At 35.3% G+C, this 24,665-nt stretch overlaps 3 protein-coding genes across 10 annotated transcripts; all 3 read left to right on the top strand.

The window, feature by feature from the left end:
- The first annotated feature begins 660 nt into the window (after positions 1-660).
- Positions 661-8,903, top strand: LOC112024791 (serine/arginine-rich splicing factor SR34B). 6 transcript variants are annotated; one of them, XM_065777473.1, is made up of 14 exons: positions 661-789; positions 4,062-4,152; positions 4,923-4,988; positions 5,078-5,152; positions 5,247-5,358; positions 5,447-5,493; positions 5,638-5,695; positions 6,135-6,184; positions 6,300-6,356; positions 6,437-6,552; positions 6,633-6,734; positions 8,165-8,198; positions 8,393-8,481; positions 8,634-8,903. In XM_065777473.1, the coding sequence occupies exons 2-14, from the start codon at positions 4,066-4,068 to the stop codon at positions 8,635-8,637; spliced, it is 897 nt and encodes a 298-aa protein (XP_065633545.1). In that variant the 5' UTR covers positions 661-789; positions 4,062-4,065; the 3' UTR covers positions 8,638-8,903. The 6 variants fall into 6 exon arrangements, 5 of the variants coding, with proteins under 5 accessions (XP_065633545.1, XP_065633547.1, XP_023913198.1 ...); XM_065777475.1 differs by having other exon boundaries at positions 728-789; positions 4,066-4,152; XR_010630440.1 differs by lacking the exon at positions 661-789 and adding an exon at positions 3,644-3,776 and having other exon boundaries at positions 8,382-8,481.
- A 2,463-nt stretch (positions 8,904-11,366) lies between these two features.
- Positions 11,367-12,957, top strand: LOC112024790 (phytochrome A-associated F-box protein). Its single transcript, XM_024057427.2, has one exon. It carries the CDS (start codon positions 11,565-11,567, stop codon positions 12,783-12,785), a length of 1,221 nt encoding a protein of 406 aa, XP_023913195.2. The 5' UTR covers positions 11,367-11,564; the 3' UTR covers positions 12,786-12,957.
- A 4,687-nt stretch (positions 12,958-17,644) lies between these two features.
- LOC112024795 (beta-glucosidase 11) lies at positions 17,645-24,370 on the top strand. Of its 3 annotated transcripts, none has more exons than XM_065777471.1 (13): positions 17,645-17,837; positions 18,658-18,721; positions 19,875-19,930; positions 20,093-20,168; positions 20,251-20,322; positions 20,449-20,536; positions 20,653-20,905; positions 21,172-21,287; positions 21,545-21,765; positions 21,994-22,048; positions 22,163-22,250; positions 22,494-22,584; positions 23,893-24,006. In XM_065777471.1, the coding sequence occupies exons 1-12, from the start codon at positions 17,703-17,705 to the stop codon at positions 22,539-22,541; spliced, it is 1,272 nt and encodes a 423-aa protein (XP_065633543.1). In that variant the 5' UTR covers positions 17,645-17,702; the 3' UTR covers positions 22,542-22,584; positions 23,893-24,006. The 3 variants fall into 3 exon arrangements, with proteins under 3 accessions (XP_065633543.1, XP_023913203.2, XP_065633544.1); XM_024057435.2 differs by having other exon boundaries at positions 17,655-17,837; positions 22,020-22,048; positions 23,893-24,370; XM_065777472.1 differs by lacking the exons at positions 17,645-17,837; positions 18,658-18,721 and adding an exon at positions 19,691-19,807 and having other exon boundaries at positions 22,020-22,048; positions 23,893-24,370.
- Positions 24,371-24,665: the final 295 nt, after the last annotated feature.

The following is a 24,665-nucleotide window of genomic DNA, read 5'->3' as shown; positions in this document are numbered from 1 at the left end:
TCATTAGTGTAAATGGGTTTATGTCAAAACGGGTCAACACATTTTAACACAATGAAAAAATAGGTTCCTTATTGACCTGCATAATTTGTTATTAACTTGGAATTACCCAATTAGTAATTTTAATCTAGAATAGATTTTAATTAAAAATATAACTTAATAATTAAGGGACAATTAATAGTTATATTGATCCAACTCTTTGTTAAAACTATAAATTCCCTAACTCAAAGAAAAAACCTCTCACATGGAACTATGCTTTTCAATAATGTTATTGTTATACACTTTGTCATAATTATTTTGTGTGGCAGATTGTAGCGGTCTACTATTATTACATGACCAAATTTTTTTTCTCCGCCGCTCATATTTTACCACGCAAGACAACAACAGAATTGTAGCGGTCTAGTTCTAGAATGATTGAACGCTCTTTGCTCAAAAAAAAGAAAAAGAAGAAGAAAAAAAAGATTAACAACAACAACAGCATCATTGAATGCTTATTGTGGTCCACCTCATAATTTGCCCAGCTGTCAAGACAGGATAATCCTAGCCACAGATTGTGATGACATCAAAAGCATACAGCATATATATAAGCGTACACTTGATTCACACACAAAATTATCTCGACCTAACCATAGTTTATGTACTTAACCAAACCCTGTGCCTTCTCCCATTCATCCCTTGTTCCAAAAGAGTCAAAAAAAAGAAAAAAAGAAAGAAAAGAATTCAAAACCCTAATCTTCAAAAGTCGTCTCCTTTGCCTCTGCGTTTCAACCTCGATCTCCCAATTGACAAAGGGTAAGCTCTCATCCACCTTTTTCAAACCCTAAATTTCACTCAATTCCCCCCCTTTGTTTGGTTCCCGAGAAAGGCCAGGAAAGTTTTGAAATTTACGTTTCGTGATGCTTCGGTTTTCGCTAAATTTTGCTGTGCATGACTGCGTTCTTTGAGCTGTTTGTTAAACTATGTATTTTACTGAGGAACCAAGCGGAGCCGTTTTTTGTTATATATTGCTATTGCATTTTGTTTGGTTTAGGTGGGATCTTAGGGCTTATGATTTACTCTGAAAATAAAAAACTGTTTGGAGCTCTTCCCAACCACAAGTTCTTCAATACTATTCATCAACCAAAGTGCTGCAGTCTTGCCTAAGAAGACTGATCTCATAAAAAATTTGCCCCTCTCAAAAATCCTTAGCAAGAAAAAACGACCCCCTTCCTCTAAGACTAATTGAAAGGATTTTGACTCAATAAAAAATCTGCGAACTCCCCCCATCACAATCACTATATCTTACTTTAGTCACTGAAAGAACTTCTTAACTAAACATCAAAACTAATATTGTCTGTTATTTTTACTTAGCCTGAATGTGAAAGTCCTCTCTCCTTTTTCAGAAAGGTAATGATGCTAGTATATAACGCTGGTTAACAAGGTATATTTGCTTTATTCTGAAGATTCCAGCAAGTAAATACTACAAATGTCTTAAAAATTGGAGAAAGTACTATAGCTCCACCTTGATCATTAAGAAAAGAAGAATCTGTGGGCCGGTTTTATTTTGTACACATATCATGGCATCTCATATTATGTAAATGTTTAATGGTTTGTTAGATAAAAGAAATAATGGTCTTCACTTGCTAACAGGAAATGCATATATATTGCTATGGGATAGCAACTTGATTCATGGAGTACCTGTCGTCTTGATTTTTATGGTCTATATTTGAATCTTATTATGTTCTTTCTGGAACTATATTTCAGTTCCGAAGAAGAAATCGGATCTACAAGGAGGAGCAGCGTCAGCTCCGAGCAGCTTCGCGAAAGGGCAAAGATGGTGAAGAGGGTGTTGATAAACATCATCATTAGTCCGAAATTGATCATCTTCTTAATCTCGAGAATAAAGACTGAGGAGATGTTGTATTCATAACTTGTTTTATGTTATTCTGCTTTTCTTCTCCTGGAATGTTATGCACTTCTTTGGCATGTGCAATGAGACTAAGATCAATTTGTTTTGCTAGCTGCGTATTGGACACTGATTTTCTTGGTGAATCTGGAATATCCTGTTAAAGGGCAGTTTGAGTAATAAATACACTCACACTCACTACAAAAAATTGAGTATTGCTAAATGGTACTTTTATGGTACCTTGTGTTGTTGGTGATCAGGTGAAGTTAATTTTGAATCCAAATATCAAAATTTCTAGCCATTCTGGATATACGAGTAAAATATTTTGGTAGCCTGCGAAGAGAATCAACAGGGAGACAAAAGGAAGCTAGAGGATTCAATGCATGCAAAGGTATTTTGTGCATCAATATATGCATTATATCTCTCATAAACATATGGGTCTCATACGGTGTCTGTACACTATAAAGCTTTCCATCTATTCATCCTTCCAATAAAATAATTAGAAAAAATGTACTTTAATGTTGTTTGTGTGTGTACCAAAAACCAAAATTTTGTTATATTCCAAATTAACAACAATAAATCAAATTACATTATAATCTTTTGCGGAGTAAAGTCTAGTTTTTTATGTGTTGTATTTTGGGTTTTTTAATCAAATTCAATAACAGAGTCGTATTAATCTATGCAACGTAATTTTTCGTATAGGCAATTATATTAAATTCGATCGTGTGGTTTATTGATTAATGCAATCACATTGTTGAATTTAATTAGATAATTTTAAGTACAACAACTAAGGAACTATATTTTAAGATTTATCTACCATATTGTGATTAGTGCATAGTTGTGATTAGAGTAACAATATCTTTGTATGGTTCCAATTGATACTATATTTTTAATTTATAAAATTGATAGGATTCAAACCCTAGTCCCTCATTCAACAACAAAGAACTTTACTAGAGCTAACAAGAAGCCACCAATTGATACTATTTTTTTTAATTATTTTATTTTATTTTTTCTATAGGGATAATACTTTTATTCAACACACATCATTAGGGGTGGCAATATTTGACATGATCTTCAAACATGACACTGTTTTTTGCAGATTAGTCATTAGTGTAAATGGGTTTATGTCAAAACTGGTCAACACATTTTAACACAATGAAAAAATAGGTTCCTTATTGACCTGCATAATTTGTTATTAACTTGGAATTACCCAATTAGTAATTTTAATCTAGAATAGATTTTAATTAAAAATATAACTTAATAATTAAGGGACAATTAATAGTTATATTGATCCAACTCTTTGTTAAAACTATAAATTCCCTAACTCAAAGAAAAAACCTCTCACATGGAACTATGCTTTTCAATAATGTTATTGTTATACACTTTGTCATAATTATTTTATGTGGCAGATTGTAGCGGTCTACTATTATTACAGGACCAAATTTTTTTTCTCCGCCCCTCATATTTTACCACGCAAGACAACAACAGAATTGTAGCGGTCTAGTTCTAGAATGATTGAACGCTCTTTGCTCAAAAAAAAAGAAAAAGAAGAAGAAAAAAAAGATTAACAACAACAACAGCATCATTGAATGCTTATTGTGGTCCACCTCATAATTTGCCCAGCTGTCAAGACAGGATAATCCTAGCCACAGGTTGTGATGACATCAAAAGCATACAGCATATATATAAGCGTACACTTGATTCACACACAAAATTATCTCGACCTAACCATAGTTTATGTACTTAACCAAACCCTGTGCCTTCTCCCATTCATTCCTTGTTCCAAAAGAGTCAAAAAAAAGAAAAAAAGAAAGAAAAGAATTCAAAACCCTAATCTTCAAAAGTCGTCTCCTTCGCCTCTGCGTTTCAACCTCGATCTCCCAATTGACAAAGGGTAAGCTCTCATCCACCTTTTTCAAACCCTAAATTTCACTCAATTCCCCCCCTTTGTTTGGTTCCCGAGAAAGGCCAGGAAAGTTTTGAAATTTACGTTTCGTGATGCTTCGGTTTTCGCTAAATTTTGCTGTGCATGACTGCGTTCTTTGAGCTGTTTGTTAAACTATGTATTTTACTGAGGAACCAAGCGGAGCCGTTTTTTGTTATATATTGCTATTGCATTTTGTTTGGTTTAGGTGGGATCTTAGGGCTTATGATTTTCAATGGATTTTTTTTTGGTTAGGAAGATGAGTAGCCGTGCGAGCCGAACCCTCTATGTGGGTAATCTTCCAGCTGATATTCGTGAAAGAGAAGTGGAGGATTTGTTTTACAAGGTAATTTTAGATGTTTTTGTTGTTGTTGTATAGTAGCTGTTTTTTATTGGGTTGAATATGATATGCATTGTGTTTTTTGAGTTTTTTTTTTTTTTTTGATTGGGTTGAATTGTGTATAGGTAGGTAAATGTGATGTGTGTATCAGTGTCTTGTTGAACAAACCTGAACTTAAAATCCCTAGAGTTTATAGGTACTACAATAACAACTAAATCTCGAAACTTTGGTGTCTAGTCAAGTCAGCCATATGTATTTTTTCCGACACTCTTATCCTATTCTAAGTCACACATTCTTTTTACCTCCTTAATTGACATGTTAGCCTCTTGTATTAACTTCTTTACCCTCACCTGGGGGAACTCTTGTGCATTTTTTGTTGCACCCTAGTACCAATGTTGCAAGTCCCTTACAGGGAAAGCCCTAAGTAACCTTTGCATGCTAATCTCTGTCATCCGTAGTGAATTTATCCATAATTAAATGACTAAGTTTTCCTCTCTTTTTTTGGCTTGGGGATTGGCTGTGAACAAAATACATGACACTAAGCGTAGGCATAGGTGTAGTTTTGAGAGTTTATTGGTAATGCATGAATTTTAGAACCTATTCTCTAAGGAGGTATGGATGTTTTTTTGCGGGATGCTGTGTGTGTGTGTGTGTCTGTTTAGCTTTTATCTGTTAACTTATGTGAGCTGCAAATGGCTTTGATTAAGTTTGTATGCATTGCATTGATTAGTAGGAATGCTTGATCTTTGTTATTTAATGAGATTTCACTTTTGCAGTTTGGACGCATAGCTCACATTGATCTGAAGGTCCCGCCAAGGCCCCCGGGTTATGCATTTGTTGAGGTGGGCTTAGAGCTTCTTAAATTGCTTTGGTTTCTTTGTTTCTATATTTTCTTCCTTTAATTGTGGATTTTATGATTTGTTTGTCACAGTTTGAAGATCCTCAAGATGCTGAAGATGCCATTCGCAACCGTGATGGCTACGATTTTGATGGGCATCGGCTACGGGTTAGTCACTCTTAAATGTGCATATACTGTCTGCTTTGAGAATATTATAGCTATGGTTCATTGGCTTATCTCATATACTCTCATATCTTTATAGGTGGAACTTGCCCATGGTGGCCGGGGACATTCATCATCAAGAGATCGCTATAGTAGTTATAGCAGTGGTCGGAGTGGACGTGGTGGAGTATCCAGGCGCTCTGAATTTCGTGGTGTGTATTTTACTCAATACACCTGTACTTTTGTTTTTTTATTGGAAATATTATGTCTTCTGAATTTTTGTATTGTGCCACCATGTAGTTCTTGTTAGTGGATTGCCTCCTTCTGCTTCATGGCAAGACCTTAAGGTGAGCATCGGTGTTGATCAATTGGTTTCCTTTCCTGATTATATGCCTTACTCTGTGGCATGTATGTGTACCCCTGGAAGGGTGTCATGGAATTAAAATTTCTGAAGATATTCATTCTAAATAATTCACAACATCTCATATCAGGATCACATGCGACAAGCTGGGGATGTTTGTTTTTCCCAAGTTTTCCGTGATGGTAATGGTAAGATACAATTAACTTTGATGGCCTTCGTTTGAAGTTTCATATAATGTGGAGGTGTAAGAACTGGAGATGATCCTGGTTTTCTATTAATCTATTATCTTGCCTTTTTATCATATATGAAGGATTTGGTAGAAATAAATATACAGTTAGAAAATTCTAGGTCCATTGGGAGCTGTGCCATATTTCTTACATTTCATGTACTTGTTATATTATAACTAGATCTGCTACTGGGAGGGATGGATATTCAAGAATATTATGTCTCTGCCATATATTTTTTTTCTTCATATAAGCATTTCGTTTGGCCCTTATTCTGATTATGATTGTATTGTTGTTTTGGGTTTGTACTTTTAAGATAGGCATTTGAGCCAAGAGCTCAGAAGAAATGTGTGATTTATCCTTAGTTTTAAATTTAAATATCTCTGTTATGATTTTATCGTAGGCACAACAGGGATTGTGGATTATGCAAACTATGAAGACATGAAGTATGCAGTAAGTCAAATCTCTCCTTGATTGCTGATGAGCTATGTGATTGACCATCCTTGAACTTGAGTTGATCAGCATTAACTATAATGTAGACGATGTGTTTGACTTTTCTCTTCTGCAGCTAAAAAAACTTGATGATTCTGAGTTTCGGAATGCATTTTCTCGGGCATATGTTCGAGTATGTATAAACTTGGGTACTTTCTGTATTGCAATTTGAGACTGCATATTTCCTTCATTCATTATTGCATTTGATTACAGGTTAGGGAATATGATTCAAGGAGGGATTCCTCTAGGAGCCCTAGTCGTGGTCGATCTTACTCAAGAGGCAGGAGTTACAGTCGTAGTCGTAGTCGTAGTCGGGGCAGGAGCCTGAGGTTTGACTGGCTATTTAAAATTGTAAACAACTTAGTGTGCTTTGTAGTCATTGTTTGCCAACTGTGTAATTTTAATGCAGCAAGTCTCCAAAAACCAAACCTTCGCGCCGCTCACCTGTCAAATCACGGTCGAGGTCTGCTTCTCGCTCTCGCTCTGCTTCAAAGCCGCGTTCTTTGTCTGGGTATGTAATTTTTTCTCTCTATGAATTGTCATTTTTGTTATTGACAATTATATCGTGCTTCATTCTGTAAGGTCTCTTTTTTCCTTGAAAGATGGAGGATATTCATGAAACAGTCATTTTGTTGGTTGCTTTATTGATCAATCTAGGGCTTTTGGGAACTCCTCCTGGTATGAAATATTTGAGTTAGTTTGCAGAGACTAATCTTTGGGATTTTTGAGAAGTATATAAAAGGGATTATAGAATTATCAATTAAGTCATTGAGTTGCAGTTTGTTGACTCTTCAAGTGCATCTTAGCATTTGCTTTGGCTAATCTCTGTTATCTGGTTCACCCGGTTCCTTTAAATTTTAGAAATTTATACACGCAAGTTTACAATCCTGGGCTCCAATATTATTTCTGAAGTATGTTACATGGTCATTCTATAGGAAGCATGTGCTGATGTGCATGCTCTCTATGGCAAATGCTATTAAATTATTCTAACCCTGTGTATTTATCTTTAAGATTTTCAAGGTTTAATTTAAAGGATTGGGGGAGAGGGGGTAGAGAAATACTTGTGCACTCTTCAGATTAACATGGCTCGGTGCCAGAAATGTTGGTATCAGTGATTCAAATATTTTCTTGGCATTGTCAAACATGAATTTGTATTCTTTCTTTTGTAATGTTACTTTCCCTTCAATATCTTCACTATTTGTGCCTTCGAAGGAGGGGTGATGGAGAAAACGTACCGGATTGTCAAAGTTTATATTCTCTTTCCTTTGTTTGTGTGAAAATTGCCTTTCTTGTGTTTTTAGATATGGATACATGCAGCGAAGTGGGGATTGGATATTAGGATCTTGATGGGATAGTTCAGTTGCCTGCAACTCTTTTGGTTGTGGAGGTATGCTGTTTTTTAGATGGGCAACTTTGGAAACCTTGATGGTGCCTCTGTTCTAATGCTTTTAGCATTGCAAATGTCCATGGGTGCTAGATTGGGAACAAAGGAGATCATGGTTGCAAAAGTAAAGCTGGATATCTGTGAACTAAGTGCCATTGGGATTTGGATATCACCATCAATGAGCAATAGGGACAATTTCATTATCATCTTCTGCTCCAACATTTGCCAAGCTAATAGGCGCACTATCTGGCTTCTGTGGATTTTTGTGGTACAGTAGGGAAAAATTCTCCTCCCTGTCCACTGGTGTCTTAAAAATACATTGTGATGCTTTCATTAAGGTTTTCTCTTTATAAATTTAGGTCATGTTTATAGGCAACAATTATATGAATTTGCCTGATAATTTTTCTCTGTTGAATTGCTAAATATTTATGGCTTTTCCATGTATCCACATTGGATATGGTAACACTGACGTGGAAGAGGCATCAAGGATCTTGGATCAAATTTGGTAAAAGGAACGTGTGGATTTTAAAATGGGTTGTTTCTGGAACTTTTTGCAGATCACGATCAAGGTCCAGATCTCCATTGCCTTCGGTATGTATTTTATTTGTTCGTTTGAAAGCATAGTCTTGTGACCCTGAAGTATCATAAAATCTGTTTTGTAGCTTGTCTGCTATTACAACAGACTTGTGTCCTTTGTGAATCAATGTCCACTCTTAGATTCTTGGTATTGGACTTAGTTTGACCTGCCATTGCATTTTAAAACTTAAATGTTAGTTCCATTTCAGCGTCCAAAACGTATGAGTAAAAGCCCAAAGAAGCGCAGTCCAAGCAGGAGCCCAAGCAGGAGCAGGAGCAGGAGCAAGAGTTTATCCAGGTCTCCTATGCACTAATTTATTTTTTATTGTTCTCCTTGTTGGGACCATGTTACTTTCTTATGTCAGACATTTTTCTTTTATTGTTCCTTTGTGTTCCTCATGCATCTTTTATAGCTGCTATCTGAGTCCTGATTTCAAATTTGTTTGACAGGTAAGAGATATGATTGCAGCTGATGTAGTAATTCCTGAAAGTTTGATGAGGGTGAGGTTTTTCAACTTCATCGGCAAATCCTAGCAGTTGTAGGCCTATTGTATGAACAGACTTATCAGACTGGAGTTGGATTTTAAACTATCAACATGTTATTTAAATCCTTGTGAATCCTTGAATTGGAACTTAAACGTTTACCGTATTGCTGTATTGCACAAGAGATTTGCCAAATTCCAGCTTAACGTATATTTATGGTGGTGGATATTGATACTTCGTTCTTTTGATTGGTGGAACCATATGCTGTAACATGTCTTAGGTAAATTATTATTCTACGCTTCATAGTGGTCATTAGCTTTATGTTAAAGGATTTTCTGGATCATTTTACCTGTGACAGATTTTTTATTTGTTCTCATTAACGGTTTTAAAATTGAAAAAGAAAAAAATTATTTGTCAGTAGAGTTCTTGCCAAAACATTTTTGTTAAAGATCCTTTTAGGAATTAATCATTGAATTTATATTCTGTGGCCTTTTCTTTATTAGTTTTATCTTTAAATTTTCTTAGACCCCTGTATGTCATGCTGAACAGAATTTTGTTCGGTTTATGTTTGATATGTCCAAGTATTCTTGCAAGCTAATTGGAGAACGTGTAAAAAGTTTAGGAATTAAAAACAAAAAAAAATTTCCCCCTTTTGAGGAAATACTAGGAGGCTCTCATTGGAACCCTTGACTATAACTAATGACGGTTCTGCATTTGCACTAGAATTTGATGTAGCCTCACTCATGCAATTAGTCATAGAAATATACTCAAATGATGGTTCAAAAAACACTGCCTGGCCATAGAATCACTGCAATCTGAGGCTTTCTTAAAGTGTATATTATATTATTCTTATTCTTAATTTTTTTTTTCAAATAATTTATTTGAGAATCGTTCTTATTCTTTAGTTGTAGTGGGTGTTATATGCAAAATAACGTTCCCATAATAATCAAATTTGGTGTGGGGTGAATCTCTATCAAATGCTTTTACAAAATGGTTTGACTTCAAAGAATCGGTAAACATATCTATATCTTTGAGTCACACAAAGGTGATAAGATATGCACTTGGTGGCAACTTCAAACGGTGGTGCAAAAGTGGCAGCCATCCCTATTCCCTAATGGCCTACTCCTTTTGGATTCCTTTTCCTGACATGTCATTGCTCATTACGCACCGAACGTGAAAACCCAACCCTTGTCTTATGTCTTCCTTCAAGTGGCCCCAATGTTTTTCCCACATTGTCTACCACCCACCACATCCCGTACTGTTCTGGTCGAGAGAATTCTCCTATTCTTGGCCTCTTCAGTTCTTTCCAATAATTAGGCTATCTATTGAGATAATTGAAACTCACCGCTGGATTTGTTTTATGAATGCCAAATTTAATAGTAAAATATATGGTACCAAAACATTTTTCTAAAAAAAAAAAAAATGATAAATAAGTATAAGGAATGATATGCTAGCATTCTCTATAAATTTTACTCAATTATGTCAAATATTAAAGATGGTTTTGGAAAAACTTAGATACAAATCTTTTTTTTTTTTTAAAAGAACATTAAGGATATGTTTAGTAACTGTTTTTTTTTCCCTTATTTTTTGTTTTCAAAAATAATTTTCTATTTTTGAGACTAAAAAAACTTGTTTGGCAATCCAAAATGGACAAAAAACAAAATCTATTCTCAAAATTTAATTTGTGAAGGAAATTGAAAACATGCAAAAAACTGTTTTCAGTTTCTAATTTTTTTTTTTTTGATACAAGATAAAATTTCTACTCCAATCTAATCTAAGTGTATATGTGTGTGAAGTTCCTTTTTAGAGACTTGAACTCCGGCCTTTACCCCTCACACAACACAAGCACTTATACTTGTGGAGTGACCATCGCACCAAGGGTGTGCGGTGATCAGTTTCTAATTTTCAAAAGTCAATAAAAACATATATTTAATTTAATGAATCTATCTCATTTAATGAGTTAGCATTAAAGTTCAAATCATAATAACAACATATTTTAGTATTTTCTATTTTTTTCTTCAAAAAATTATCTTTTTAATTTCAACTAACCAAACATATTTTTGATTTCAAAAATACAAGAAAATTATTTTTTCTTTATATTCCCAAAAACAAGTTTTTGAAAATAGAAAACAAAACCTGTTACCAAACATAACCTATGTATTTTTAACACACACACACGGGAAGAAATGATGTATTGGGTTTCTTTTTTTAATTATATTTAAACATATCATTACATTGACTAATAAAATAATATCATTGCCATATTTTCTAAAGAAAATTAAATTCATTATAGTTAAATTAAATGCTTGAACATAAACTCTAAGTTTTACAGTCAAAATTTACTTACCCAGCTAAATATGCAAATTTTGGAGATCACCAATCACTTTAAATGGAAATAGTCAAATAGGAACTAAAATTATTATTCTGTTCTGATAAGATAAGATAAGATAAGATTAAGCATTGTAAATCTTTCTTGATTCCATAAGTCATATGATCACATCACTTACATTGAACTTAAATAATTATGAGTCATTGCAAAGAATGAAAAGCACAAAGGTTACTATAAATGTAAATAATCAAAATTAAATCATAACTTGGTTCCAAGCTGACGCGGCACCCTCATAGCAAATCACTGTTTTCCCCATCTTCTTCAATCTCCACCACCACCAACCACAAAGCTAAAAAAAAAAAAAAAAAACAACCAAAAAAATCTAGTCCATGAAAAGTTTCAAACTTTCACAACTCATAATTGAATCCCAAAAAAAACTAAAAAATAAAAAATAGTAAAGCTCAGAATAAAGAGTCTCTCTTCTAGGAAAGTAAAAAAAATCACAAAAGCTTCAATCTCCACCGTTACCAAACCCATTTTACAGCTCTCTCTCTCTGTCTCTCTCAAAGATGGAGGACACGGTTTTCGCTAAGCTTTCAGACGATGTCGTTCTGAACATATTCTTCAAGCTTGAAGATGACCCACGAAACTGGGCTCGAGTTGCTTGTGTTTCCACCAAGTTCTCGTCTCTGATCCGCAACGTTTGCTGGCGCAACAAGTGCACCACCAGCATCCCCTCCGTCGTCTCCGACCTCCTCTCCTCCGCCACCGCCACCTCTCCGCCCGGCGGCTGGGCCGCCCTTCACAAACTCGCCGTGTGCTGCCCTGGCCTCCTCCACTCCGGTGTCCTCCTCGAAAACTCCGATTTCGGCCTCGAACGTGAGCTCGGCCCCGACGAAACTTTCCGAAACTCTCTCACCTTCAACAACAACAACAATACTGATACTAATACTAATAATACACCTCAAACCCACGAAGCTAGTTCATCTAGCAATAGTTGTTCCTGGTCTCTCTTTGACGATCTTTACTTTGACACAGTTTACGATGTCCCAGGTTCGACAGAAGGTACGATAAATCCAGTTGATGTGGTTGAGAATAGTAACAGCGTTGGTGTTGGGGTTGGGGTTGGGACTGAATATTCGGTGGTGTCGAAGAGGAGGAAGACAGAAGGTACGATGAATCCAGTTGATGCGGTTGAGAATAGTAACAGCGTTGGTGTTGGGGTTGGGGTTATTAAGGTTGGGGCTGAATATTCGGTGGTATCGAAGAGGAGGAAGACAGAAAGTACGATGAATCCAGTTGATGCGGTTGACAATAGTAACAGCGTTGGTGTTGGGGTTGTTAAGGTTGGGACTGAATATTCGGGGGTGTCGAAGAGGAGGAAGAAATGTCGGTCGATGAGGTCGCATTTGGCATCTGGGGTTTGGAATCTGAGCAGAGAGCAAGGGAGCAAGTTACTGGCTAGGCAGTTCCGCGATGATTGTTTGTACATTTGTGATTGGCCAGGGTGTATTCACATTGAGGACAAGCGGAACTACATGCTTTTCAGAGGGATTTTCAAGAATTTCAAGAGGTCCAGGGTTTGGAGGACTATCAACGATGGGAATAGGAGTAGGGTTGATTTGAATTGCGCGTTTTGTGAGTGTAAACAGACTTGGGATTTGCATTCCGCGTTTTGTTTGAGACGGTTTTTTGGGTACCATGATGATGGGGAGCCTGTGGTCAGAGCTTATGTTTGTGAGAATGGACATGTCTCTGGTGCCTGGACTGATTGGCCTTTGTACACTTGATGGCATGGCCAAGTGTTTCTATGCTTGCTTTGGTGGTTTCTTTTCATTTCTCATTAGGGTCCTCACTGATTTGTTATGCTTGTTTCTACTGCTGTTGTTGTTGTTGTTATGTTTATCAACTGTTTCTTATATTGGATTTGAGTTTTAATAAAGGAATGTGTGGTTTGATTTAGATTCCTTGTTTGTGGTTTGTAACTAAAGGTTTGGTGAAGACTCAATTTGGACTCTGGGATTTAATATTGATTGTGTTATCAACTATGAATCATAGTTGGGATGGGCTTATTAGATTATTATGTTAACACAATGAATGTGATAGCGTGTGTGTGTGTGGTTGTTGTGGTTTTGATTTATACATGTAAAACTTGTGCAGATAACATTTTACTGTTTTTGTTACTCTGTATGCAATTCAATGATTCCTTTTTGTGCTACCTTTGCAATTTATTGTTTGTCTATTGTATTTGCTAAGATAATCTTGTGATGGGGATCCTAGAAATGTTGAGAATGAGGTTGAGAAAAGGACTAAAAGTGCATTTAATGTGGTGGTATCACAATTTGGTTCTTGATTGGCTTAGGAGAATGAGATTTCATTTTCATCCCAGTAGACACGCTATTGTGCAACCTCGGGTTCAGGTGATTTTCACTATATTTGGGTAAGTCAAATGACTCAAATGACTATCTTGGTTTTTCTGCTCATTTCTATTCAGCATGTAGTCTATTGATGCGGTGGATGTGGTGAGCAGTGGTATGTACATGAAGCTGGTTACAGTCTTACAGATATATATTCATTTGTCTGCTTATGCTTTCATGACTCTTCTGGGAGTGTAGAGACCTTTCTTTGTATTAGTTAGTCTTTCCTGCTCTATACTGGTGTTTATTTATTTATTTATTCACAATTTGAAAGAGTTACAGCTCTGAATGGAACTACATCATGGTTAATTTACTATTGAGTGTTGACAAAGTGGATTCTATTTGATTATCCAGTACAATTAAGATCTTAAAACTGTGGTTAGGTTGATACCGCCTTAACTCTTAAGCCTTCCCTACCATTTCTTTTCCCTTGATTAGGCACCATGCCAAAGAATACGAATGCCTTCATTGTTTGTTAGGGCTAATAAAAGGAAGGAGATGCCCTTTTGCAGGTTATTACAGCTCTTGAAAGATGTTAAGCTAGCGTTTGTTGCTGGGAGTTTTCATAGGCATAAGTCCATTGGAGCAAAAAATTTAACTATTTGGCATCACAAAAAATTATTTTATTTATTTTACCTACACATGCTGTAGCAGTGGATCTATTTTAGCTTTCAACGTAATAAAATAATATAAATATCACAATAAAATAAGATATCTACTACAATAAAATAATATATTCATTATAATAAAATAATATATTTACTACACATAACCATCACAGCCACAACCACAACCACAACCACCACCACAGCCCACAACAAAGAAAAAAAAAAAAAAAACCCAAGCTCACACCCACCGGACCCACTAGGAAACACCCACACCCACCACCATGAAACCCACCCGAGCCACCACCACAAACACATTGATCTATCCTCAAAACCACCTACACAGACACCATATTGAACCTAGCGACCCACTCACGAACCACATTGACCCACTACAGCACGTCGACGCCGATGAACCCAACCGACGCCGACTATTCAACCACACCATAGCCCACCGATGCCGACGAACCTAGCCACCCACCGACGTTGATCGGCGGCTTGGGATGGCTGGTGGGTTGGTGACGTTGAGGATGAGTCGGGCCACTACTGCGAGTGAAACAGAGAGGTGAGAGTTTGAGAGAGTGAGCTTGAGAGAGTTTTGATAGATGAAAGCTTCAGAGAGTGACACTGGGAGAGAGGCATGGTGAGAATAAAAGAGTATAAAAAAAATAAACAAATGTATATTACTTTAATCCGGGTTGGAGAATAATTTTTTTTTTTTAGCTCTCAACTACAATGCGCAGCCATAGATAATTGTGCACTGTAGCAATGAAGGTAAAAAAAAAAAAAAAAACCTTTAGCTCCATTGCTTTATGGTTGATTTTTGTGTTTTGGTGGAGCTAAAATAGCTATATAGCTATTTAGCCCCACTGCTACAAATGCTCTGCTAGAACCGCTTTAAAATCTTATTAGCCCAACTTGGGTTGAGTGGTATGTTCTCCTATTCAGCACTTTTGGTCACTCCTTATACAGATACAGGGCGTTATTGCTTGCTTAATTCTAGCTTCTTAAAGACAAAATACTAATAGGGTAAAAAACTTTGGTAGATATTCTGCTAAATAGCCTTCTCTGTACTTGCATGGCTGTTAACATCGACTGCTGGTTTTGTACAATTCTTAATCTCATCGATCCCAAGGGGTAGTGCAATTGGTATATGTATGTCTCAGTGAATTGATTATGAATTGAACAGGAAATACGCCCCATTCTCTGGATCTCTAGTTTAGTCTCTCATGTCATGTAATAGGATATTGGAAACGTTAAAATAACAAAATGTTTTGGTATTAGAAAATGCTTCTGGGGTCCTCCAAGCTAGTGACTATTGCCTCTTGGTCTAAAACTATGCTCAAATGTTCTTTTTTTCCCTTAAAAAATAAGGTCAAACATCTTTTGCTTCTTGATAGGGAAGGTAAGCAATGAGAGGAATTGAAAGATTGTTAGAGAAGTATTGTTTTTTATTTATATTTCACATCTTATCTTAGCGACAGAATTGTCCACTAGTAGTGACTGGATTTTGCACATGCGTTCTCTCAACTAGCAAACCATCAAATCCACTGGGGCGGCACCGTAGAATTCAATTTCAAAACCTGACCATATTCAAGTTTTTTTTTTTTTTTTTTTAATAAATAATTTTTTTAATATATTAATAAATTTAAGCATGCTGAATCTTGGATATTTCAATAATTATGCAATCTGATTTTAATTGAGCTTTGGTTTGGTAATCCGTATCACCAAGCGCCCGTGCAAAAATACAAGAAAAAAACAATCACAAGATGGTAACTTTTCAATTCAACTTATTCAATGAAATGTATATGAGAGAGATGTGGAAAAAAAATTCCATGTAAAATTATGCGTACGTTAACATCTGAATAACTCAACAAGGCAGGTAGGATTGACACAGAATATCTTTTAACACCACTTACGATCTTAGATAAATCAGCTGGATTCGATCCCAAAATGGCAAATTTTCGATATACAGTTCCACAGTCAAGCAATGCTTATCACCTAGCACTTGAGAGAGGTCTACTCTCCCAACATTTGGTCCAATGATCATTGGATCTATTGTGTGGATGCTATTCCACCTGTGAAAACCTCTCTGTTTAGGTCATGATAGATTAGCTATCAGACATCTTCATTCTTCTCCACTATAGGAAAATTATCACTGTACAATGTAGACTATTACCCTCTATGCGATAATGACAGAGAAATCATTGTCCACATTGGAACTGCCCTGGGTGCGCCACCCATAACTTTTAAAATTTAGAAAAAAGAAGAAGAAGCTTTCCTTCGTTGTTCCATTGGTTTAAAGTGAACTGTCAGATATTGATTAGCTTGAGTTCTTTCTTTGTGCCTATTGCAAATTTGGACTCATCAAAACAAGTGTACCCTCTTCATTACGTTTAAGATGGAATAACTCTTGCATTTTGTAATACATGGCAAAGTATAATTGGTTTCTAGAAAGTGAAAGTTACTAAGAGGGGACGGAAAAGCGCGTTGTGGATTCTTTTACAAAAAACAAAGTGTTAGCTCATATCAAAGAATAAAAACTACTTTATGGAAAACTACTTTAGTAAGATTATGTAATAAGAGATAGACAATTAGCAAGATACTAATTCTTATCTTCTTTGTTAATTAGCAACTATTTTATGAATTTGTTTTTGCTACTTTTCTCCTTTAAAAGAGAAGAATTCATTTTGTAATGATCAACCAATGTAAGATATTAGATATGCTTCTATAAATTGCAGTCTGGTCTAATCATAGATCAAAAAAGATAAATTGGGTAGAAGGGTTCTCAAGGAAAATAAGTCTAGTCATCTCCTTAGCTGCTAAGCTTTGGGCATCAGAGATGGTCTGAAGTTTCATGACCTTAGCATTTCCCTCCTAATTGTAGAATGTAACTTTTAGCCTTTAAGTAACAATTTTCTTGTTATCCAACCACATGCTAGAGAAGTGGACCTTGTTACTCACCGTGAAGGAAATTTGGGTGTTGATATTTTGACAAAAAGGGGCAAACAATGATATAGATTTTTGTACATTTTGATATTGTTCCTTTTGTAATCCACAAACAATTTTTTTTTTTTTTTTTATACAAAATAGAAATTCTATTATAACATAATCTAAGTGTATATGTGTATGAAACTCTTTCTTGGAGACTTGAATCCCAACTCTTGCCCTCTACACTTCACAAGCAATTATATTTGTGGAGTGACCATCGCACCAAGGATGTGTGATGATGTAATCAACAAACTTTTAGTTGGTTTGTTTTGTATCGATGTTACACTGTTTCTGGTTAGCCTTTTTGGCTTTAAGAAAATTCCTATTTAAAAAAAAAAAAAAAAAAAAAAAAAGTTTGGTTAGCCTAAGCAAAATTAAAAACCGCCACCAATTCAATTCAATTACTTATACGACATTGTGGACTTTGGGAAAGCCAAAACGACGATGGTTTCTTTGTCCTATATTCTTATATGTCTCATTGTCGTGCTGTGCATGCCTGAGTTCTTGGAAGCCCACGTGGCAAATGTTTAATGCATCAATTAAGGTAACACATTTGTCTGGACGTAAATAAATTATCATCATTCAGAGGCTCCAAATGATTTTGTTCTCTCCCTCTCTCTGAGAAATAAAAACCAGAAAGAACGACTTTACGGTTTATTATACGAGTGAAAGCTAAAAAGCATTAAGCTGGAAAATGTTGAGGCTCTTTTTCTTGCTAATCTTTGTGCTGAATTTCTCAGTGGGAGTCCCTAGCCCTAACTCACGTGAATTTAGTAGGGATGACTTTCCACCTGGCTTTGTTTTTGGTTCAGGCACCTCAGCTTATCAGGTCAGTCAATCTTTCATTTTTGCATGGTGTCTAAATTATAAATCTTGTTGTTGGCTATAAACTATGAAGACCCAAGTCCATATTTTGAGCTAAAATTAGAAAAAAAGAAAAAGAGAATTTATGTTGAATTGCTAACCAATGATTTATGAATGTGTTCGTTGAGGGTGAGTGAGATGCTCTAGACCTGAGTTCTTGGCAACTCCACGATGAAAAAGGTCATATTGAGTACACAAAATTCTCACTTCTGAGTACCAAAGCTCACACCTTTTTATTAATTCCAAAGTTCTTAAAATCTTAATCATTCATAGAAAATTGAATGGCTCAGTTTTTTTCACGTCATCAAAATTTAAACGTAGACTAGTAATATATTAGTATCCATTTAGGATATTGATAAGAAGGCAAAATATGAATAATTTATTTAATCATGAATGGTTTAAAAACTTCATGGAAGCTTTAAGAAATTTAGAGAATCTTAATCTGAAGTAAAAAAAAAAAAAAAAACCATATCCTTGACTTCAAAGACCATGGTAGATCTTGTGTGGCATTTTTAGTTTAGGCTAGAGCTTTTGAACTTGAAATATCCATATTTAAATTATCTGACTGTTGTAAGCTTTCCTAGTTGGTAGATGTACTAACTTTTTTAGTCAATCTTCCCCAACTTGACTAATTGAGGCTTATTTTCTTCTCTCTTTTGAACTCGAATGGGTTTGTATGTAAAGTCTGGTGTATATGCTTATGCTTTGTTTTGTTTTGTCTTTTTTTTTTGTTTTTTCTTCTTAAAATTACGTACATATATATCCATTGATATAAAAAAAAAAAGGTGGAGGGAGCAGCAAACAAAGATGGGAGGACTCCAAGCATTTGGGATACATATGCTCACGCTGGTCAGTGTGTTCTTTTATTCTTTGTTTGTTTTATTTTACATAAAATTTTTTATATTAAGATTTTGATTCATTTGGGCACTTCATTTATTATAGTAATTAGAGCATCCGTATTTCTTTTTCTTTTCCATATTTTAAAGTTTGGCATGAATAGATCATTCTGACACTATTTAGTTTGCCAATACATTTTTGAGTTGTTTCCCGAACAATTTAGAATACATACACTTGTATTTTCTTATTTGATTTTGTAGTTCAAAAGTTGTTTAGATATCAGAGGGTATTTTAAAACGTGTTCTTGATGACCTACCATTGCTCTTTTACCCTCTTCAAATATATTTAGAACAGTTAACTTTCCTTGATCTTCAAATCTTTGTCACACTTTGGCATCTGTGTTGAGATCTGTATTTTTAATAAATTCGGATTTACAATAGGTAATTTCAACAAAAGCCTATCTTTTATCATTCTTAAGTAAGTGCACATAAATGGATTGGACAAAAGTGGACCAAAACACTACGGTTCAATAAGAGCGTTGTAACATTAAGTGAGTGTTTGGGAAGTGCGTTTTGCGCTTCTCATGTCCTGCGGTCGCCTCCTCCTTTTTTTTTTTAGCACCTCTTGCATGAACAGTGCATTTAGGCATGTGAACAGTGCAATGTGCATGAACAGTAACTTTATTATTATTATTATTTTTATTGTTTTCAGCAAAATAATAAGCCGTACCCAAATAAACCTTAAATGCTACACTTCAAACTTTAGATATTATATAGATACGTATTTTTATGGTTTGAAAGCCAAAACAAATGCCATTAATTTGTATGATATAAATCAAGTTGCATATGTAATTATCTAAAGATGGGCATATTTTATTAGTCCACTAATCCCTGCTCCTTTATCATGGGGTTGGTCATCAATCTTTTCAATTGTTAAAGTTTGAATATGAATTTACGTAACTTTTAAGTGTCCGCACTGCGGGCACTGAAAAAAAGAATAAAAGAAAAAAAATCAAGGTGCCAAAGGTCCAAGAACATTGAGCCCTTGTGTCTGAATCCACACTTGGTGGAGATTCATCAGTTTGGAAGACTGATGATGGTAAAGATATATTTATATATATAGGAAAAATTACACAATCATAAAAATTTTCTTCTCAAAATTTCAGGGAAAGCTGGTGGAGCAACTGGAGATGTGGCATGTGATGGGTATCATAAATATAAGGTGTGTATGTCTTGATCAATAAGTCTTTATTATGAATGATTCATGAAAGAAAGAAATTGTTCCTTTCATGATATAACTTCTAATGATTATAAGAAAGGAAAGGAACCAACAAATACCATCTTAGTTTTGTTTGAATCACAAATTTTCTTGTATCCCTTGCAGGAAGATGTGCAACTCATGGTGGACACAGGCCTTGATGCCTATAGATTTTCCATCTCATGGTCAAGACTAATCCCAAGTATGATCACCCAAGTATGATCTATTAATTATATAAGAGCCATTACATTCAAGTAATTGTGTGCGCATGTTTTTTCTTTCAGATGGAAGAGGGCCTATCAATCCCAAGGGTTTACAATATTACAACAATCTCATCAATGAACTAGTCAACCATGGTTAAAGCCAAATTTCCATCATAAGCTAATATAATCCAGTTTGCTTAGCATTCCCAAATTGCTGAGCTAACCATGCCTTGGAACTTTTTTTTTTCTTCTAAATTTTGCTGTCTCTTGATCATGCAGGGATCCAACCACATGTTACATTAACCAATTATGATCTTCCTCAGGCACTTGAAGATGAGTATGGAGGATGGGTTAGTCGAAAGATAGTGTATATTTCTTAACTCTTGTTAGTTAAAAATTTCCTTTTGTGCTTAGGAGGAATTTTTAATGCCAAGTACAGCATAGGGTGGTCAGTATGATTGAATTATTTATATCTGGATGCAGGGGAGACTTCACAAAATATGCAGAGGTCTGCTTCAGAGAATTTGGAGATAGGGTTTCATACTGGACTACCGTTAATGAGCCCAATGTGTTCGTCACAGGAGGTTATGACTTAGGATTTGCGCCGCCTCAACGATGTTCTCCTCCATTTGGATACTGCTCTAGAGGTAACTCTTCAACTGAGCCATACATGGCAGCTCATCATATCTTGTTGGCACATGCTTCAGCTGCAAGATTGTACCATAAGAAGTACCAGGTATCATCTAAAAATTTCCATTAAGCATATGTATTTGTTGTATATCAATGCGTCAATATTGTCATCATATGTTACGCTTGTGACATCTAGAAACAATATACTGCTCCAGGATCCCAATTTAGTCTTAGCTATGCCTTCAGTTTAAACTTTTAGTTAGTAAATATTTGATATAAATATATGATTTCCCTTTGTAATTTTAAATATACAAAGAAATTTATTTGTGAAGGAAAATGTTTATGGATATTAGAGCCCATGTTATGATGCAGAAAAAACACCATGGATTTATAGGTCTCAGCATTTATATGTGGGGGTTTGTTCCTCTAACGGACACAAAAGAAGATGCAATTGCAACCCAAAGGGCCATTGCATTCCAATATGGCTGGTAAATAATAAATCTTAAACATGATACCATTTTTTCTCTTCTCCATTCTCCATTTCTTGTTTAGATCATGGTGCCTCTACATGTTGAACTTCATTTTATCTCATTCTAATTCTGCCTATGTTAATGTCCATCCTGTGTGGGCCAAAAGAATGGTAATAATAGGGGGGGTGATGATAATTCTCCCAATAAAGTTTATGTTGAAATGAGACTTGATTATTCAAATCTTCTTACTATAGTGCACCTGCTCTGTATTGCAGGTTTCTAGATCCCTTGGTTTTTGGAGACTATCCCAATATAATGAAGCAAAATGTGGGGGCTAGAATGCCAGTCTTCACAGATCATGAATCCAAACAGGTAAACGGTTCATTTGACTTCATAGGGATAGTACATTACAACAATATGTATGTCAAAGACAACTCCAACAGTCTGAAGATGGCATATAGAGACTTCCTCATGGATGCAGCAATAGAGCTAATCCGTAAGTTTCTTTACCTATTGTCATTACAAATTAAGAACTGTTTTCAATCAATGGTTGTGTCAAGTCCACTGAGTTAGTTTTTCCCCGTGGTTTAATTTCTTTCTAGTTCCACATGCCAGCCCTTTAAAAATTGTCATGTATTACATTGCTTTTCATGTACTCCACCAAGTGAGTCTTTCATTTCAGATAAACCTCTGCTAGTCTTTGTAATTTATGAAAGATGAACAGAAATATCTCTGATTTTATGGTTGCAGAAATTCAGGATAGCCCATCAGCATTTGAGGTGAGATTTGAAAAATAAACTACAGATAAGGCAATTTTTTTTTTTTTTGTGTGGACATATGATTGAGTTGGTTTGTATCATTTACCCTTCACTAATCAGCCTTATTTTACTCAGTTTCCTATTATGCCCTCGTATCTGCAAGCAGTGCTGGAATTTTTCAAGCAAGTTTATGGAAACCCTCCTGTCTACATTTATGAAAATGGTCTCTCCCTCTCTCTCTCTCTCTCTCACACACACACACACACACACACACACTTAACTAGTTGCTCCTTTAACCATGACACACCTTTTTGTTTCTTTGTTTTTCTTCCTTTTTTTTTTTTTTTTTTTTTTACTTGGATTTAGGGTAGGGTTGGGTTGTAATGCTCATCAAGCAATGTCTTTTCAATGTTTTCATCATGTTTTATTTCTAATTGGTCAAACTTGGTATGGGACGTCTTGTTAGGTCAGCGGATGCAAAGAAATTCAACATTGGACGACATTGCAAGGGTGAATTTTATGCATGCATACATTGGAAGTGTGCTTGATGCATTGAGGTATGCATACTTCATTCAAACCTTTCCTAGCAAAGGACCATTATTGGATTTTAAAATTCCTTCTATGACCATTGTGGGGGCCAAGTCCAACATATATTGGGCTTACAGCAGGTCATTCTTTTAATAAAAAGATGTGATCAGATGTTCAACTTCTATATTCAATACAATGTAGAATAATAGATATATTTCTCCCCCTCCCCGTTTGCTAATGTTTCCCAATTGTATGTCTTCCATATTGCTGTCTCAACCCCACTCATTTCCGGGAGGGAATGTAAGGATTTTTAAGATGCAAAGCACCATTGGAAGTGGTCGTCCTAAATAAAATCAAGATGTTTCATTGTTTGCAAGACCAACTCTCCTACCCCCTCCTCTCTCTTTCCCAAAAGATAAACATGGAGACAAAACATACAACGAAGAAAAATTGCTTGACTTGATTATGATACCCTAGATTATGGATTGGATTTGACTATATAGAGCGTGTTTCACAGGTGTGAGTTGAGTCCCTCAATAAATGTTTACTAGGTCCATCTGTGCTATATGACTCATTATGATGAATCCTAAATGTAACCTGATTAATTCTTTAGGGTGTATTATAGATGTAGCTAGCGCTTACCTTGTGTCGTGACATTTGATCCTCATCATGAGTTGATAGAAAATCTTCCTAAAGTAGTGGTCCATTTTCTGATGGTGGATGAGGGAATTGTAGGTTTTCTAAAAAAATGGTGCCAGTCAAATCTTTTGCAATGCCTAGATGGCCCTTCATGAATTCACTCAAATGCTCAAGTCATGGTTTTGGAACCATTCATAAGGTTCATAAATAAAAAATTAGGTCGACTTGAGACAAATATGGTCTCCTAATGAACTATCACCACACTTAACAGAGTAACTATTATATCCAGTATAAGCATATGACCATTATAGTCCAAGGTCTTTAATGGCTTAAAGTCATCCGACTAGTTTAGCATTAGTCAAACTCCAGCATGCACGATCATAATTTATAGTATGAGACTACGAATGTAGACAATAGATAATCATAGTTGCAGCTTGAGTTTTAACTATTTGCATAAACATTTTTATCTCGTTTAAGAAAAAAATATTTGATTTGATGAAATCCAGGTACTTAAAATATTAATATAAACAATTTTTTTGGGCTCTTCGTGTGAAATAGAACTATGTTGTATCAGTGCCCTTCTACACCTCTATTCAAATTGTTGATTTGATAGCGTATAGCATTTTTTATTTTTAAAAAAATCTCAAGTAATTGAATTTCCTTTTCCTTACTTCATTTTTTTTTTGTTTTGTTTAAAGGAATGGATCAAACACAAGAGGTTACTTCGTATGGGCTTTCCTGGATGTATTTGAGTTATTGGATGGCTATGGATCAAGCTATGGCATAAACTATGTGGATTTAGATGACCCGGATTTGAAAAGATATCCCAAGCTCTCTGCAAAATGGTACTCCAAGTTTTTGAAGGGAAGAAGCATCAACTTAGATGATGTAGTTATTGAACTTGAGAAGAATACATCATCTCTCTCTCATTCTCACTTTCAGTAGGCTCTGTTCGCATTATGGGACAGTTGTAAAAAAGAACTTTAGTTTGAATCTTGCTTACTTCAAAAAATAATTGGTGTCTTAACTTGATGATATAATAGTATTCATCATGGAACAGACCCCTACAAAGCAAGACTATGGACATGCGATAATGATCTCTATCTATGGCTGTAATTTTTCTGAAGTTGTATAATTTAGTGAATGATAGAAGAATTAAAAAGAGTAATTTACCAAGTGCCTTGTAGCTTAATTGGTATCTTTTGGTGCCTCCAACAGATGTCCAAGACATCCGAGTTCAAATCCTCCCACCCCCAACTATTGATGTATATATTAAAAAAAAATTTAACTTTTATTTTCTAGTAATATTATATGATATGGAACTTGTTATAGAGAACTTCCCCTATCTTTTTCTCCTATTAAAGTTTCCTATTTCTTTAATGACATGATCATCATTATTTTACTAAGGATGTAAGGTTATAGATACAACATTTTTTTACATCTATTGATATAATTTATTGTGATCAGAGTA

The sequence above is a fragment of the Quercus suber genome, unplaced genomic scaffold, assembly GCF_002906115.3.
Source record: "Quercus suber isolate HL8 unplaced genomic scaffold, Cork oak 2.0 scaffold_156, whole genome shotgun sequence".
In the NCBI taxonomy this organism is placed as follows: Eukaryota; Viridiplantae; Streptophyta; class Magnoliopsida; order Fagales; family Fagaceae; genus Quercus; species Quercus suber.
Note: the sequence above shows the minus strand (reverse complement) of the source record. Positions and strands in the feature narration are given on the sequence as shown.